Genomic DNA, 16,580 nt, shown 5'->3' with positions numbered 1-16,580 from the left:
TGCATCCTTTGAACCGTGGAGATTTTCTCTCCTACTCGCCGAAACGTTACTCTACGAATGGCCTCCCGCCGAGATATGAAGTGGGTCTTTCCGGCCCGAGTACCCCCGTCCAATTAAGGGTAGCCTTCCCCACAAAATTTGGAGTACTCCGGACGGAATAACTTTGTGATAATTATTTAAAACACCTTGATTGCCCCGTCTACATCTCCATTTCATACTCGCTGCTCAGATTGCTCTATCATTTATCCATGATGGGTCACCCAACACTGAGATGGGGCGTCATCGGTTAGTAAAGTTCGATCCCTGCCGTGATCACCCACTGATTATCTATAGGCACCGGACTTATCTCTTCCTGGTTTGTCGGAGACCTCGTTCTCCCAAGAGAGGACAAGTCAGCCAAACATATAATTCAAGCGATCGGATCCTCATCTAAGCAGAAGGCTGAAGATTTCATACGGAAGTTTGCACCGGAAAGTACTGCGGCTACTTATGGAACCTACGATGCGGTTTACGCAGATCCTGAGGTGGATATTGTTTATATCGGAACTCCACATGCGTTCCACAAGCAGGCATGTTTGGACGCCATAGCCCATGGAAAACATGTTCTGTGCGAGAAGCCATTTACTTTAAACCGCCGCGAGGCTACCGAGGTCTTTGATGCTGCGAGGAAGCAGGGCGTTTTTATTATGGAGGGTAAGTTGTGGTCCTTCAAGATTTGGACTTCACTAACGGAGAATAGCTCTTTGGACGCGATTTACACCTTTGTGTCAAAAGCTTCAGAAGGTCGTCCACGAGGAGCAGCTTATTGGAGAAGTCCATCGGGTGTTTTGCGACTTTGGTCTACAATTTGATCTTGAGAGTCTGCCAAGCTCATCTCGCTTGAAAAATGTGGCATTGGGTGGCGGGTCGCTGCTTGATATGGGAATTTACCCGATTACATGGGGACTGCTACTCCTGGATGATCAAATCGGAGAGAAGGCTGCCACCCCTCACGTATTTTCAGCCCAGACGATCAGCGAAGAAATTGACATCGCTACGTCAATGTTGTTGCATTATCCCGAAAGCGGTCGCCAGGGAATTTTGACCTCGAGCATGAAGACAAAGTCCGATCCCATATTTGCCAGAATCGAAGGGTCTAAAGGCGTTATCACGATTGAGGGTCCTGGGACGTCTATGCCTAGCAAGTTTACCTTGTATCCGCGGGATAATGACTCCGGGAGGAAGGAATATGCTTTCTCTCACCCTGGATATGGTTTTTATTATGAAGCAGACGCAGTGGCTCAAGACATTGCTGCAGACAAGACTCAAAATTCCGTCATGCCGTGGGATGAGACTTTGAGAGTTTTGGAGCTAATGGACGGGGTACGAGAGAGAGGCGGGGCCAGATTTCCGCAAGATCATGTCGTCTGAATAATAATTGCGATGATTACACTTTTCTATGGCATATGGAATCAGATTAGAAGTTCAATGTGAGATTAGCCTAAATAACAAACGAAAATAGGTCACTGTTCACTTGTTGAAGACAATTCATAGTTGTAGACGGAAATAATAGGTTGTGAGGCGCTACACTTATAAACTTATATTAAGAGCAGGAATTTGCAACAACCATAGAGTGTATTCTATTGCGAGTTAAAAAGAGAGAGAGAGAGAGAGAAGCTTTCAGTCTACGGTTAGTTAGTTAGTTAGTTACCTAGCTGCGCTGGGGCCTGACAAATCAGGCAGCAGCCCCGACAAATTGGTACCGCAGCACTTGGCACAGCCAAGTTTGATACATCACGCTTGAAAATATTGACTCAACTTGTTTTTCTTTGATAGATCGCCCGGCTCTTTGAAATGGCACCTTCAATGGTATAATTCTGTTTGGTGCTGCGGAGTTCACCAATTTGGAACTTTATTCGGTTGATATCGAGTGAGCCTGACAATGTAGATGCTTATCCGCTATTGGCGACCCTGACTCAACACTTCATGCATGCAGTCCATTGCCATGATCCCGGATTCCCAGTCAAACATTGCAAACACACATTTGAGACACTCCCCGCCATTTGGTAGAGATCAACAACCCTCTCAATGTCCAACCCAGATCTTTACCTTGCAGGTCTCTCATTGACTGTGAGCCCTCACGCCTGACCAATCTTTTTTTTTTCTTTCCGTTTTTTGCATGAAATCATTCTTGTCGCCAAGGCCACCAACATGGGATCAAGGGGTCTATGGAATTTACGTGTCGATGGTCAGTAAACGAGATGATTCTTATCAAAATGCTTATGCTTTGTGTCAGACTGCTGGTACCGTCTCTGTCATTCAAGTCTCCGAGTGAGCCCACCAGAATCGGTCCAGACAACTGATATGGCCATTAAAATCCGTGATATGAGTCTCGATCTTGGAAAGTGGCACAAAGTTCCATTCCCCAGTCCATTCAGTCCATCCTTCGACTATGTCTACACTGTCAATCGAGATGCGGGCACGTTTATTATCTCGATGCGGGCGCGCCATGCATCCATGTTTATGCCTGTTTCGCTTGAAGCTACCCTGGCCGAAATATGCGCGGCCCCGGGTATTTCAACTGAGAACTTACGCCAAAGGAGTCCTCCTTTTTTTCCTGATTGTGAGGGACACAACAATTTAAAACTCGATCCAGGGACCTGGAAGCCATGGTTTCACCCGGTCAACTTACCTACGGCCATGACCGAGCTTTCACAATTATTTTTCATTGACTTTGTCTCTATGTGGCGTCCTTGGATCGGCGATCCGATGTCCTGGTATTATGGGAGTCCCGTATTTAACTGTATCAGTCGAGCTCTGCTACGTCTTGCTTCTTGGGATTTCGAGGTGCTTTACACCGACGATGCTCCATTACCCGTCTCTAATAGCTCCATTCCTGCCTGGGATTTCCCAGAAAGCGAACATTATTGGTTCCATGGATTTCTTGTCTTGTTACAAGAAGATCTTGAATGGCCTCAATCCCTTCGCGCCGCGGTTGAGAGATCCCAAAGCCTCATTAACACTTCTGGCTGCATTGCTCAAAGGACTCAATCTATCTTGATCTCACCGCAAGATATCGTCTTTGTTGAGTTTTCTTCGGGTGAGATCAAGTGTGGCGAAGTTTTTCCGCTCCTGACTGACTCTTCGTCAATGGAATGCTCTCCGGGGTTTCGTTTGTTATCTCAGATCATGTCCTCTAGTTGCAGTAGGATGGACTGGGCATATCGAGAGAAGTGGTCTTTGCCCCTGCCCTCGGAGGTTTTGGCAAATATTCTTCAGGTATCAGAGCCAAGAGATGCAGTATCTTTCGCGCAGTCTTCTTTCAAGGTTGAACAATGGTACTATGACTCATTACCCCAGATTCAAGATATTGAATTACAGCACCTCCACCTGTCCGTGCCCTGCTGTGTTGAGCGTACTGGGCTAGAAACCCTAGGCATACACTGCAGTGAGTGCGGCATATGGCAGCATGCGAAGTGTATTGGACTTGAAACTTTACCATCCGAAAACTCATTCGTCTGCGCGTCCTGCCTGAAGCCTGATCCGAGATCTTCTATGCTTACCACTGGTGGATCTGGAGGCACGGTGACAGACGTGACAGAAAGAATGTCGCTGTCAAAACAAATATGACCATGAAAACCCTTCAGGTTCGACGATTCAGGCCGGTACACCTTCGACCAGAGCTTCGAATCCATGGCGATTTAGTCGACGTGATGCCCAAAGCTCTGATCCACTTTAGCATTCAATTCAATGGTGTATTTGCGGGACTGGCTCATGGCATGTATGGCATTGATGACATTATTCTTTGGGCAGCAAGCGTCTGATGTTCACATCGGGGCTCAACGGACGAAACAAAACGAAATTCTAGTCTTCGAGCAAAATAGAATGCAAGGCATGCGTCGAAGTGCCTTCGGCAAAGCACAGCCAGGACGAATATCCCATTTCAACTCTTCAGTGCCCATGTTTTTGTGTCGTGGACCAATTTGAAAAAACCAGCAAAGCGCTGGATTGAGGTTCATACGTGATCTTCACGCTACTAAGGTGCAATTCTGGAATACAGAGGGTCCATAGAGTTTTAGACCTTCAGAATCCATCACTGTACACTCCGTGTGGCGTTTAAACCCTAAGTTGCGCAACATCACGTTTTCTGTTTGGTAAAAAAATTATGAGATTATATTTGGTTCTCAACATTTACTAAGTACATACGACCACAGGGTGTGGAGAACAGGGCCTCCCGTCCGCTCAGCCGTACTTAAGCCGCATCGTAGAGCGCGGTCGAGAGGAAGGAAGCCTAAATGACTATAGGCAGCGAGAGCTAGTTCACCAGGGTGGGCATGGGCGATTTGGGTGTTGGGGGTGTTGAAGGTGGGTTGGATGACGGGTGAGAAGGTGAGCAAGGTGAGAACGTGTGGGTGAGGTGGGGGCTTGGTACTACTTAATCTGGGATCACATAAAGTATCGTTTAGTAAGATAAAAGGATGTTCTTTGCGCTAAAGATCTCTAGATTAACGATTATCATAAAGATATTAATGTACTTTCCAAGGTTTTTATGTCGATAGAAGTCCAGTTAAATCAGAGAGGAGTTTTACGAAGTTGCCTTCACTGTATATATATCGGTTCTAGAAGGCATAGCGTAGTGCTCCTCGAGGTTAACCTAACAAAGAGCTTATTGACTTTTTTTTTTTAAATAGTGCTTGGGTTATCTATCCAAAAGACTCTTGTTGGAGAGCAGGGCAGGTGCCTAGATCACGTGACTCCCCTGCGATCTCGTCTGCTCGCTCCATGTCTTCTGCCTTCCTCGCTCTCTCTGCTTCTCTCTCCTTACGCATCTTCCATAGTATCAATCTTGCCATATTGATCCTTCCTCTGTTCGCATCTATCAACTCTGTATAGACTATCTACAACATTCTATGAAGCAGAATCGCAATGTTTATAAGTAAATTACCACTTGTTATTGAAAACCTTGCCGTCGACGTAGTTGACCAGCTCCTTCACTGGAGATAGATGGTCCCGCCCGGCACCAAACTGCATACCTTGCTGCAGAACCTTTCGGTAGTTCTTTCCAGGGGACACTTTTCCAAGAACATACTCTTGACGGGTCTCGACACGTGTAGGAACAGGAATAGAACGACCAACCACAGCTTCCATACCCTGCCAGGCAAAGGTGATAGCCTCCTTTGCGCCTGCTGGGATACCAGCCTCGTCAAGCATTAGAATACGAGTGTTCGGATAGTGCTTCTGGATATATCCGCTGATGTTCGGATTATATGCGCCACCACCACACATGAAGATTTCTGCGATCTCAAGATCTTTCGGGGCATATCGACGGTAGTGATCCACAATAGCCTGTGCAGTAACGCGTGTAATAGTCGCAACGACATCATCAGGACTAAGTCCTTTTGATTCAGCTTTGACAATGAGGTCGTGTGCGAGGGTATCGCGGAAAACTTCACGGCCTGTAGTCTTCGGTGGATCAAGAGCAAAATACTTGTGACAAAGGAATTCGTCTACAAGCTCTTGATCAACGATACCACGTGCACCCATCTCGCCATCCTTGTCGTACTCCTGTTCACCGTCTGTATAATAGCGAACGACCGCATCGATAAACACATTACCAGGGCCGGTATCAAAGTCGTAACATCCGTCTACACCACCGTGGGTGTCAGGCGGGATAAAGCATACATTTGCGATACCACCGATGTTTTGACAGGCACGTAACTTAGTCGGGTGATGTAACACGAGGGCGTCGAAAAAGGCAATCAGCGGCGCACCCTGTCGTCCAGCAGCTTGATCGCTCACGCGGAAGTCGGTCACTGAGGTGATACCGGTACGCGAGGCCAGGAACGAGCCCTCAGCCATCGTCAGTGCGCTCCGTGTTTCTCCTTGTTCCGGCATCGAGAGAAGCCAGATTGTTTGGCCATGGGAGCCTAGCACATCAATAGATTCGATGTCGACGTTTTGCTCCTTGCAAAACTGATGCACTGCGGATGCAAATGTCTCGCCGAGGATGACATTTACTTCCGATAACTCGGATGGGGATGTTTGGTTGCGCAGGATCATATTCATGATCCGTTTCTTGATGACTGGCTCCAGCGGAATTTCTCCATACTATCACCAATGTCAGTAAGTTTTGGTTCATCGGAACAGTCAAAATGTTTACCTTCAGCAGCTCAAAGTGCATTGGGGACTCAGGGGTCTCCTGGCGGAAGCGGCAAAGGGCACAGTCGATGCCATCCTTTACTCACTGTTAGATCATTTTCCTGTCACAATCAAAATGGAGTACTGACCATCGACGTCCCGCTGTTCAGGCCGAGAACAGTCAGATCCAAGGCATGGTCAGCAGTACCGTTGGTCGTGCTCGAAGCCATTGTGTGATCGGGATAGGGGCCTTGACGTCTTGAGCCGGATTGTGTAGAGAAACAAATGAGCGAGGGCCTCGACACTATTTAATGGAAACCGAGATCCCATGGCCTGCCGAGTGTAAATAGATAACAAGCCCGACATTATACTTCGGATGCATGACGGCTAAATGGGGAGTCGGCAAAACGCCTATTGCTCTTTCGCTGAGCCACGACAAGAACTTATCATGACACAACTTCAAGGTTCTGGATATGTCAGCTTCTACATTAGTCATTAATGGTGCACCTTTAACGGCAATTGTAGCTGAATGATGACAAGTTAGAGTTTTCCGCATTTCCCCGATTGGCCAATTCGACACTGTTCTGGCAGAACGTCTGCACGCTTCAGCGAGCCATGTCGGCTAAACGCTTAAATCCGTATGGTGATCCTATCCTTCCCCAGATTCCCCTGCATATTGATTGTTGGGGCAGCTTCCCCTTATGTTCAGGGCCTCACAAGCGACCAATAGCAGAGGCTCTGTTAAGCGGCTACACGTTTAAATGAGAGCTACCGGCATACCGGACCTCGGCAGTTTCCCCAGAAAGACCTCCGATCCGATAGCCCGGGGAACGAGCATATATGATCTATAAATGATTCAGGAAAATCCACTTTTCCTTGACAATGAATTTAGAGAGCAATACCAAATATGAGTTATACGACGCTATGGAAGCGACTCTCGCCGCGCCAGCTGAACTTTGCTATACAACTTTTCTCCCTCATTTCCATCTTCTTCGAGGGCTATGACCAAGGTGTCATGGGCGGCGTTAATGCTTCGCCTAGATACGTCACAGAGGTCGGTATCGGTAAACCAGATGGCACTGTGACCGACACCACGCACCAAGGTGGCATTGTCAGTGTTTATTACCTGGGTGCTATCTTTGGTTGCTTTGCTGGAGGATACTTGGCTGACCGGATTGGTCGTATCAATGGTCTTCTGATGGGTTCATTTTTCGCCTTGGTCGGTGGGGCGTTACAGAGTGCCGCTCAGAATTCAGATTTCATGATTTGCGCTCGAGTGCTGACCGGTATCGGCACTGGAGGTAAGTGAATAAGTGAATAAACGAATGTTCTAATTCCCATTTACTGACAATGACATAGCTTTGACTGGTATTACCCCTGTCTTGGTCTCGGAAACTTCAACAGCAGATCATCGTGGCGGTTATTTAGGCTACGTTTTCGTTGCAAATTGTAAGATGGCCTTCCAATGTATCATTTCGCCATCTTATTGCTTACACTTTCTAGACCTTGGCATATCAGTCGCATATTGGATTTCCTTCGGTCTCGCTTTCATCGACAACGGCTACTCGGACGTGCGATGGCGATTTTTGCTCGCTTTCCAATGCGTTCCAGCCTTGATTCTTCTCTGTTTCATCAGGATGCTGCCCGATAGTCCCAGATACCTCGCTTCAGTTGGTCGCAAGCAAGAGGCTCGTGAGCTGTTAGAGCACCTTCGACAAGACTCTTCTACCCCTCAGCAAATTGATCAAGAGTTCTTTGAAATTGCTACCTTAGCGGAGGAAGGTGAACGCGACCCTTTTAAATTCGTAAAGATCTTGTTCGGGCAGGGTGGAAAGCAGTATCCGAATTTGGGCAGGCGAGCTTGGCTATGTATCTGGCTACAGATCATGGCCTCCTGGACGGGTATCACTGTAAGTGTGACTTCACCACGTCTCTGCTTTTGCTCAAAATGTCTGATCTTACCGAACCTAGGCTGTCACTGCTTATGCTCCGGTTCTTCTCCATCAAGCTGGGTATAGCACACTTACAATAAATGGTCTGGCCGGTGGTATCAACACAATTGGTATTTTTGGCACCCTCATAAGTGCCCAGATTGTCGACCGCATAGGCCGTCGTGTTTGCCTGATAGGTGGTGCAGCCGCTTTGTTTATTGTCAACCTGATTGTGCGTCTCCATCTCTGTTTATTTCGCCTGCTTACCATTTGATAGACTGGGGCTGTCTACGAGGGCTCGTTGCATAATCCTGATAAGTCGACTCAGTTCGCTCCCGGTTCTACTGCTATGTTGTTTTTATTCAATCTTGCGTATGTCGAGCACATCCTGCTTGATGTCTTTTTGTACTAATCTTTTATCTCATCGCAGTTATGCTGCGACGTGGGGTACTGTCGCATTCTTGGTGCCTACGGAAATATTTCCCAGCAATCTGCGAGGCCAGGGAAATGGCTTCGGAATCACCGGTTGGGCTATTGGTGTTGGCATGACAACTCTAGTAAATCCGATCATGTTCGCTGCTCTAACTGTGAGTTTGAAACCCTTAGGTAGTCTTCATGTTGCAGAGGAAGCTAACCATCATTTCAATAGAGCCGCACTTACTTCCTCTATGCCGGCCTTAATTTGCTCTGGATCCCCGTTATTTATCTCTGTACGTCTCGATACCAAATTGAATATCAACCCGATAGCTAACAATTTAGTCTACCCGGAAACATCTAATCGCTCCCTGGAATCAATCGAGCAATTGTTCTCCACACCCAGTCCTTTCTTCTGGAAGATGGAACAGGCATTTGAGTTACATGGTAATGTGTTGGCGGAACGCGGATTCAGTAAAAATGATGGTTTCAATGATGATGAGAATGAGCCGGGGTCATTCGAGAAGTCAGAGGAGCAGATGATTGCCTAATGCTCTGGAGTATTCTGCCAGTTGCTTACCAACTCCGCGGAGACATGGCCTGTCAGCTTTATGGCAATGGAATTGAAACGCATTATAACAGCGGTTTCACTCCAAGTATTCATTGAATGTATGGCGGGATCAGTTGCGACCGATCCTTGAGGATGATGAAGGGAATTTGGAAAATAATGCGCCCTTTCTCAAATTCTCATTTATATCTTGGATGATAGATTGGTGACAACAAGGCTTCCCGTCTGTTTAGCTGTATTTAAGCCACAGCCGGTGAGTTAGTAGTTGGGTGGGTGACCACCAGCGAATCCTCACTGTTGTATGTTTTTGTTGTTGTTTTTTCCCCTCTCCATTTCCAAGAATATAGACGACATAGTGTTTGTTAGGAACGAGGCTCAATCTGCCAAGATGATAAATTGACCAAACTCTGGTGTCAATCTCTAGTTGCTAATCTCCGTATCGCAAACAAAACCCTAAATAAATTCCTCCAGCTCAGGAACAAGAAAACCGTGCTTCAGAAAGGATGCATCGATTGTGAAAGTTCGAGAGGGTTTTTGTAGAAGAATTTTACACACAGAGCCGCTCAATCAAATACTGGAGCATGAAGTTACTTGTCCCCGACTGTTTCTCCAGCTTGGAGAGTGCACTTCTTGTCTGGGACTCCAGAGATGCAAGAGTCTCCTTTGTGAATTCAAGACTCTTGGTCTGGTTCATCTTCTCCAGTATGAGCTCCTTGGCTTCAAATGACATCTTCCCGTTCTTAGATCGCTCGTGGAGAATATTCTCGATCAGGAGATGATCCGGGGAATGAGACAGAAGATGTATAAGGGGGAATGATAGTTTCCCTTCATCAAGGTCCTCAGCATATCCCTTTTGCTCCTGGAACTAAGTCTGTTAGCTTTTTGTTATAGTGAAAAGGTTCCGAAACTGCATACCGTCTTTGAAGTGAGATTGATGTAATCGTCCCGAATTTGGAAATACTGTCCCATGAGTGTTAAGAAGCTGATCAAGTCATCGATTCCAATTTTTCTGTAAGGCAAAAGGTCAATTAAAATGGCAAATTTTTGGGTCCGATTTTGTTGTTAATGACATACCGTGGTTCTTGCGCTTGTGCGTATATCAAGCGACCGAGCATGCAAAATAACCCTCCAGTTTCTAAAAAGGATGTCTATCAGTGTCTGCATGGATGTAAGTCACCTTGCTTTCGCTTACTGAATTGGATCATTTGCATATATTCGGCCACAGAGGGAAAACTGCTCCTGCGAGCCCAATGGATATCATAGCTTTGTCCGATGTGGAGATTGTTCATCTCGTCTGCTTAAACGGTAAGTATTGATAATTCACTTCGTGAGCGCCAATGGTGACATCATACCAAGAAAGGCTTCCTGAGATGTACTAGCATTTAAGTGTAGCAATTCGTCCACGGCGGTGACGTAGAGGTAGTTGGCTGAGTTGATTGTCTGAGACACACCAAAGATACGATGAGCCGATGGTTTTCCCCGACGAAGCGGGGATTGATCTTCAACATCGTCAAGCAAGAGTGATGCGTGATGTAAAGATGAGACAATGCTTTCGATGCGATTGAGCGATTCCTCGGGTATGGTGAACCAGGAGGCCAGTGCTTCGATGAGAATACCTCGGACATTTTTCGATGGAAGTCCCTTGATATACTCAATAGGCCCGAGAAGTATCTGTTCATAAATCATCAGTTTTTACTTCGTGTCGGGCTTTGGATGTCGAGAAGACTCACTTCCTTGGATAATGTCTCAGGAACAGTCTCGCCAACATTGGAAGCATCGGGTTCAGCCTGAGGAATACTTCGATTAGCCTCGAACCCATGGCCATCGGCATTGATTTCTGTTTTGGGTGCCTTGGACAAGTCTTTCCCATGATTGGGCACATTATTGTCGACATGACTCCCAGAATTGGAAAGCTCGTATTTCTCCGGGGCTTTCACCCTCATAGATGCCAGTTTGAGGTAATCTGAACACTTTCCCTTTTTCTCATCAACAAAATAAAATTCAAGGTCTTCAGCATTCACATCCCCAAACCGGAGTACATTTTCTCTCCAATTCAGATATCGAATCGAAGAACCTCCCCAATACCAGTTCCCCGATACCATCAGCCCAACGAGTTCGACAAAGTATGTCAGATCCGACGGCTCGTTTTCCGACAAGAAAGCTTTCTTTTTTTCCAAAAATTGTTTTTCGAGTGGACGGATCTTGTCTTGCAAAACCTTTTCCTTAGCCTCGTAAGCCGTAATATCAAATTCAGTCATCATGCGCCACACGGCATTGTTTATGTTTCCCCCGTCTGAAGCTCCAGGGACGCCTCTCTGTCAAAGCTGTAGATGTCATTGGTCAGAGCTGTGGCAACCATGCCGGGCCAAGTGATATGTTGAACAGCCTTGACATCAGCCATGGTCAAATCAAGCTCAGAGCCGTAGACAATGAAGGGCATATAAACACTATTGAGTATGAGTGGTGGAGTCTGTATTATTTTAGGGTGTCAGGCAACTCACTGACAAGCGGCATCTTCCCATCTGTATTGCAACCATTCGTCCCATGTTTGAATCTCATCTGCCTTTCGTGTCCCAATACAAGATCGGTATTCATCGAGCACTTCAATTATCATTCCTCCCCGTTTAGGATCGATCTTGAGAAGCTCAACAAATATTTGAGCATAAATCTGCTTTTCACGGGTCTTCAAGTGATGGCTGTCACTTGCTGCGATAGTAGAGTTCTTGCTCAAGAATGCCTCTTCGGACTGTGTGGCTTGTGTTGAGAATGACTAGACATGTAAGCAAACTAGATAGAAAATGGAAATGGATCGCGTACTTCCTCCAATTTTCGACTCGAGAATGTGTCTAAAACAAAAGAGTCTTAGCTCTGGTATCATCAAATGAGATTAAAGGTGAAGATAAACAATATACCATCCACAACAAAGAGAAATTCTGTCAACTTCGTCAAGACCTCTATTCTCTCTGGTTTGCACTCGGGTAATCCAAGAGTGATGAGAGAGCCCTTGGCAGATTCGCAGCCTCCTTCGAAGTTTCCACCTATGGCTTTCCACTGCCGGAGAAAATCTTCGCTGGCTTTTGTTGCAATCGAGCCATACTTTCCCAAACGCACATCGAGTTGGGTAGGGCAAGATTCGGCGATCACTTGTGGATCTATGGGATCAGAATATGGGAACTTCATTTTTTCTTTCAATTTCGGTGTCTTCCTAGCTCGAGCTTAACAAGAGAGCTTTGATGAGGGTGATTAAAATCACAGCAGCTCCTGACTTCTTCTTATACTTTCTAAAAGCCATGCATGGATGTACCCAGAGACCGCTTGAGTCTGTCTTTGTCAACATGGAATTGATAGATTGTTAGTGCATATTCAAATTCTACCACTTTCACTGTTCTGGCTGACTTGGAAAGTAGTCTAGTAGTCTGGCATGCATGTACAAAATTCCGTGCCCTTTTCTGTTTTCCCTTCCAAGGTTTTCTTATCATTTTTTATGTATATATCGCAAAGACGAATCAATATCACTGCACCCCGTGTGTCTCGCCTCATCAATGGTATGCGGAGGCTCCGAGCCCTCCGGATCTAGTATCAAATGCTTATGCCTCTCATAGCTGTATAATCAAGACCTACGCGAAAAGGGACAAATTGCCTACAGATTCATTGAAATATGCTTCTAATGCTAATATCAAGGGGGGGAAGAAAATACGTGAAAGTATCGTGGATACCCTTGGTGATGTTCACGGCTTAGCCAAGACTTTCTTTACTCAACCAATCAACATTACTCGATAAGTAGTTCAGGAAAAAAGACAGCCAAGCTGTACATACTCTTGAGAACAAAAATAAAAACATACAACAGTAAGGATTCGCTGGTGGTCACCCACCCAACTACTAACTCACCGGCGTGTGGCTTAAGTACGGCTGAGCGGACGGGAAGCCCTGTTCTCCACACCCTGTGGTCGTATGTACTGAAAATGGGAGTTGAAAGAATTATATCGTCTCCAAATTAATACCGAGTTTGAGCTGGGAGAGGTTCGCTGGCTCGCTGGACTGCTCATCCAAACATACCTTGTTCAATGTCAAGAGACGTATGATGAATCTTGGAAGGCAGTTGATTGTTAGTCGAACTATACAATAGTGAGACTATTTGATATTACAGGCTTCAAGCAATGAAGATCAACGTTGGAAGCTGAAAATAAAGGTGATGGGCCTTTTGTCGGCAGTGGTGTCTGCCTGGTGTGCAGGGTCCGCGCTGATAGATATTCGTAGATCGGGAGCTTCCCTCTCTTCCTCCTTCTTTTCTCCTCGTCTCCCACAATACATAAGATTGATGCTACATACTGCTCCTGAGCTTCGCCCGATATCTTTTATCACTGAAATCTTTGCTGTCTATGAAAAGACTTGAGACTCCCCGTTTTCCACACATCAGGTCTTAAGACCGGGCATTGAATCCATGAATAAGGCAGTCAATGCGTAATTACTGAGATATTCAGCTTATCCGATGTGCCGATACTTCCTATCACCCCGTAGCGGAACTATTCGTTGCTGCTGTTTTTGGGAAGGTTCAACCTAGTGATTTTTGGGACCAACTTGAGATTATTGAAGGGTGCTTCCATATGTTCACCGGCTGCCTCTTGGCGTAGGAAAATGCTCACTAGGATAAGACTCTTCAAAAATTACTAGGATCTGTCCACGGGTTAGCCGAAACAAAACGTTGTGCCCTGATATTCTGAGGAATCTACCACCTTTTTTGCATTGCATAATTTTAAACGAAGCCTTGAATTGAAACACAAAAATCTTAGAATCTTAGAGGAGACCCAATCTGGCTCTACAGGCTTCGAGCTTAACCATTTGATCATGCATTAACCCTGGAAATATATAGCATGTAAATTGACAGCCATTCCTGTACTATAACAAGGTTGGTAATGAATCTCCTTCTTTCAATTGGACTTTTGTACAATTATTCAATCTTGCTTGCAGTCACTCAATATATGCTTCTGAAGATTGGCAACGACATGATTTACAATGACAAGTTTTAAATTCAGCCGCAGTAGGCCCGTTCGCCGTTGGTAGGCGTGGCGTATTGAAGAGCCTTGACTTCATAGCCTGAAGTACGTGTTATTGATATAGGTACAGTTTTAAACAACAGTGCGCAATGATTTTGGTGGCTTGTCAAGACTGGAGTATTGTAGATTGCATGCCCTTGAGGCTTGGTATACTTGTATTATGTTTCTGATTCCCTTGTCCCTATCATCCCAATCACAGGACGATTGCAGTTTCAAGGAAATATCACTTGGAGATAGATACACTAAGCCTGATGCCCAAATGGATTGCTTGTGAAAATTCATGTGATCCATGGACACACTAGAGAATTCTCAAGGTTGACATATTTGCTTGACCTTATAAATGTGTTGCATAGGTAGGATAATCATTTCCAAGGTTACCTTCCAAAGCTCTCAAGACTGGTTTTTCAGAAACTAGGTATCTTACGCCTTTTCGCTAGAACCACTAGCTGTGACCGGTCTAAGAAGAGGCGACTTCGGAAATAATTTGCAAAATACCTTGAAAGCCTTGAAAAATGCTGTCCACGATTGTACGAAACTCGCAGAATCGTGGCACTATTTATCAGGATGCGCATTTCTAACCTCACTTTTCTCTTCTTAGATATGTTTCGCTCTCGTAGCGACACTCGCTTCCATCTACCGTTGTTATTTCGACAAACTTTCCCAGATTCCGGGGCCCAGGCTAGTCGCACTTCATCCGGTAGGCTCAACACAATCACCCAAATGTGAAAGTTGTATTTCTGACCAACTCTCTTTAGCTGTGGACAATTACAAGACTGTGTAAAGGGCGCTTGCTTCAAGACACGAAAGAGCTTCACAAAAAGCATGGTGAGATCAACGAATAACCATTCATAAACTTGGATTAATGTTTTGCAAAGGTCCCATTGTACGGACAGGACCTAGTGAACTTTCTTTTGCGACTATTAGTGCCTTCAACTCAATTTATGGGCCTCTTTCCGATCGAAATACAACAAAGGCAGGTTCGGTTCAAGGCCTGGCCGTATCACTCGTGACGGAAATTGACCAATCCATGGTTGTTGAAGTTAACAAGAAGCTCCACAAAGACGCCAGGACTGATGTTCATCCTATCTTTACTGAAATGGTGAGGGGAACATTGGAGAATGTTCATAGTGATGTGTTCAAAAAGCACATGATCAATTCAATCGTACTGGACGACAAGAAAACCCCTTTCAACTTCACAGAATTCGTGCAAGACTTCGCTTGGGAATTAGCCGCAGGGGTTGTAATCGGACATCAATTGCCACCAAACGCCAAAGGTATCATTTCCCCCAGCTTTAGGTCTTGGGGAGAAGATCAACACTAATACAGCCACAGCTCAATATGACAGATTCAGAACATTCTTTCCAATGAGCTCAATTGTCATCGAGTCTGGGTCCTACTTGATGGGAAGAACTTCCTTCCATGCATTTTCTCGTGTTATAGCACGTACCATCAAGGTTTTGGGTCTAGACTTGATGCCATTTCTCAGAGTCAATGCATTCGTTGGACCTTCCAAGGGAGATACCCTGGACCCAGAACATCCAGTTTCAAGTTTCAAAGGCAACCTCACGTCTGGAAAATTGGCCGAGGTAAAGCAAAAACCCACCCAAATCGATGAAAACCTTGTCCTCTTCATGTGAGTTTCATTACATAGGCGCTTTAGACAGGATGGCAAAGAATGTCTTCTAACAAATTCACAGGGGTGCAACATACGACACATCAAGTTCTACAGTAATTTCTTTATTCTATTATTTAATGTGTCATCGTCAGGCGTTCATGGCAGTCAGAGAAGAGCTCAAAGGCGCCTTCCAGACGCTCAGCGAAATCTCAGATCAGAAGCTCATTCCGCTCGTGTACCTCAATGCATGTATCAATGAAACATTCAGGATGAGTCCGCCTGTCAATGGTAAAATCATGCAACGAGTTTCTCTCGGCATGACAATCGACGGTATTTATGTTCCAAAGGGGGTATGTGACAATGGCGGAAGACCTCACCCTTGAGTCCGTACTGACTATATTCAGGTCGCTGTGTCTGCCGATACTCTGTCGATGCATCGTTCATCCGTCTACTGGGACCAGCCAGAGTCATTTCGACCCGAGAGGTGGGTCAATAAGGCGCCAACCGATGAATTCCGTGCTTTCCGTCCCTTTGGATCTGGAAATAGAATTTGTCCCGGTCGAATGATGGCCCTTCAGTCCGCCCGTCTTACCTTGGCCAAGATCGTTTGGCTCTATGACCTGGAGATGGTGAGTGATCCGAAAGAATGGCAGCAAAGTGCGAGGTCGGGATATTTGTGGGAGTACCCTGATTTATACGTGAATGTATCCAGCTCCGGTCTGAAGTGAGAATGTTCAGTGGTTGGTCCGGGGTTTCGGGATTCTCCTACAACTTGAGGGATAAATTTATGTGCATCCGAAGAGATAGTACTACATGGTAGAGATTGCTTGATTGCTATGTTGGAGGGCTATGCGTGTATCAGGACAGACGTTACCTAAATG

The 16,580-nt window shown here is 45.7% G+C and overlaps 6 protein-coding genes across 6 annotated transcripts; 3 read left to right on the top strand and 3 right to left on the bottom strand.

The window, feature by feature from the left end:
• Positions 1 to 248: 248 nt before the first annotated feature.
• On the top strand, positions 249 to 1,410 carry N7506_004518 (Gfo/Idh/MocA family protein; the record flags this gene model as incomplete). The annotated part of the gene is made up of 3 exons (XM_056953812.1): positions 249 to 285; positions 334 to 693; positions 740 to 1,410. The coding sequence occupies 3 exons, from the start codon at positions 249 to 251 to the stop codon at positions 1,408 to 1,410; spliced, it is 1,068 nt and encodes a 355-aa protein (XP_056812701.1).
• A 3,510-nt stretch (positions 1,411 to 4,920) lies between these two features.
• N7506_004517 (uncharacterized protein) lies at positions 4,921 to 6,347 on the bottom strand (the record flags this gene model as incomplete). Its single annotated transcript, XM_056953811.1, has 3 exons — positions 4,921 to 6,087; positions 6,140 to 6,214; positions 6,267 to 6,347. 3 exons carry the CDS (start codon positions 6,345 to 6,347, stop codon positions 4,921 to 4,923), a joined length of 1,323 nt encoding a protein of 440 aa, XP_056812700.1.
• A 677-nt stretch (positions 6,348 to 7,024) lies between these two features.
• On the top strand, positions 7,025 to 9,013 carry N7506_004516 (sugar porter family MFS transporter; the record flags this gene model as incomplete). The annotated part of the gene is made up of 8 exons (XM_056953810.1): positions 7,025 to 7,418; positions 7,477 to 7,566; positions 7,621 to 8,027; positions 8,089 to 8,280; positions 8,326 to 8,420; positions 8,479 to 8,635; positions 8,698 to 8,758; positions 8,808 to 9,013. The coding sequence occupies 8 exons, from the start codon at positions 7,025 to 7,027 to the stop codon at positions 9,011 to 9,013; spliced, it is 1,602 nt and encodes a 533-aa protein (XP_056812699.1).
• Positions 9,014 to 9,577: 564 nt separating this feature from the next.
• On the bottom strand, positions 9,578 to 10,973 carry N7506_004515 (FPP/GGPP synthase family protein; the record flags this gene model as incomplete). The annotated part of the gene is made up of 6 exons (XM_056953809.1): positions 9,578 to 9,895; positions 9,946 to 10,039; positions 10,105 to 10,165; positions 10,223 to 10,324; positions 10,383 to 10,701; positions 10,761 to 10,973. 6 exons carry the CDS (start codon positions 10,971 to 10,973, stop codon positions 9,578 to 9,580), a joined length of 1,107 nt encoding a protein of 368 aa, XP_056812698.1.
• A 335-nt stretch (positions 10,974 to 11,308) lies between these two features.
• On the bottom strand, positions 11,309 to 12,210 carry N7506_004514 (terpene synthase family protein; the record flags this gene model as incomplete). The annotated part of the gene is made up of 3 exons (XM_056953808.1): positions 11,309 to 11,477; positions 11,532 to 11,784; positions 11,943 to 12,210. 3 exons carry the CDS (start codon positions 12,208 to 12,210, stop codon positions 11,309 to 11,311), a joined length of 690 nt encoding a protein of 229 aa, XP_056812697.1.
• A 3,238-nt stretch (positions 12,211 to 15,448) lies between these two features.
• N7506_004513 (cytochrome P450 monooxygenase) lies at positions 15,449 to 16,427 on the top strand (the record flags this gene model as incomplete). The annotated part of the gene is made up of 3 exons (XM_056953807.1): positions 15,449 to 15,717; positions 15,782 to 16,049; positions 16,104 to 16,427. 3 exons carry the CDS (start codon positions 15,449 to 15,451, stop codon positions 16,425 to 16,427), a joined length of 861 nt encoding a protein of 286 aa, XP_056812696.1.
• Between the last annotated feature and the right edge of the window lie 153 nt (positions 16,428 to 16,580).

This window comes from Penicillium brevicompactum (assembly GCF_028827555.1).
Source record: "Penicillium brevicompactum strain IBT 35665 chromosome Unknown utg000003l_segment0_segment0, whole genome shotgun sequence".
NCBI lineage: Eukaryota > Fungi > Ascomycota > Eurotiomycetes > Eurotiales > Aspergillaceae > Penicillium > Penicillium brevicompactum.
The sequence above is the reverse complement of the archived record's forward strand: the minus strand, read 5'-3'. Positions and strand labels throughout refer to the sequence as shown.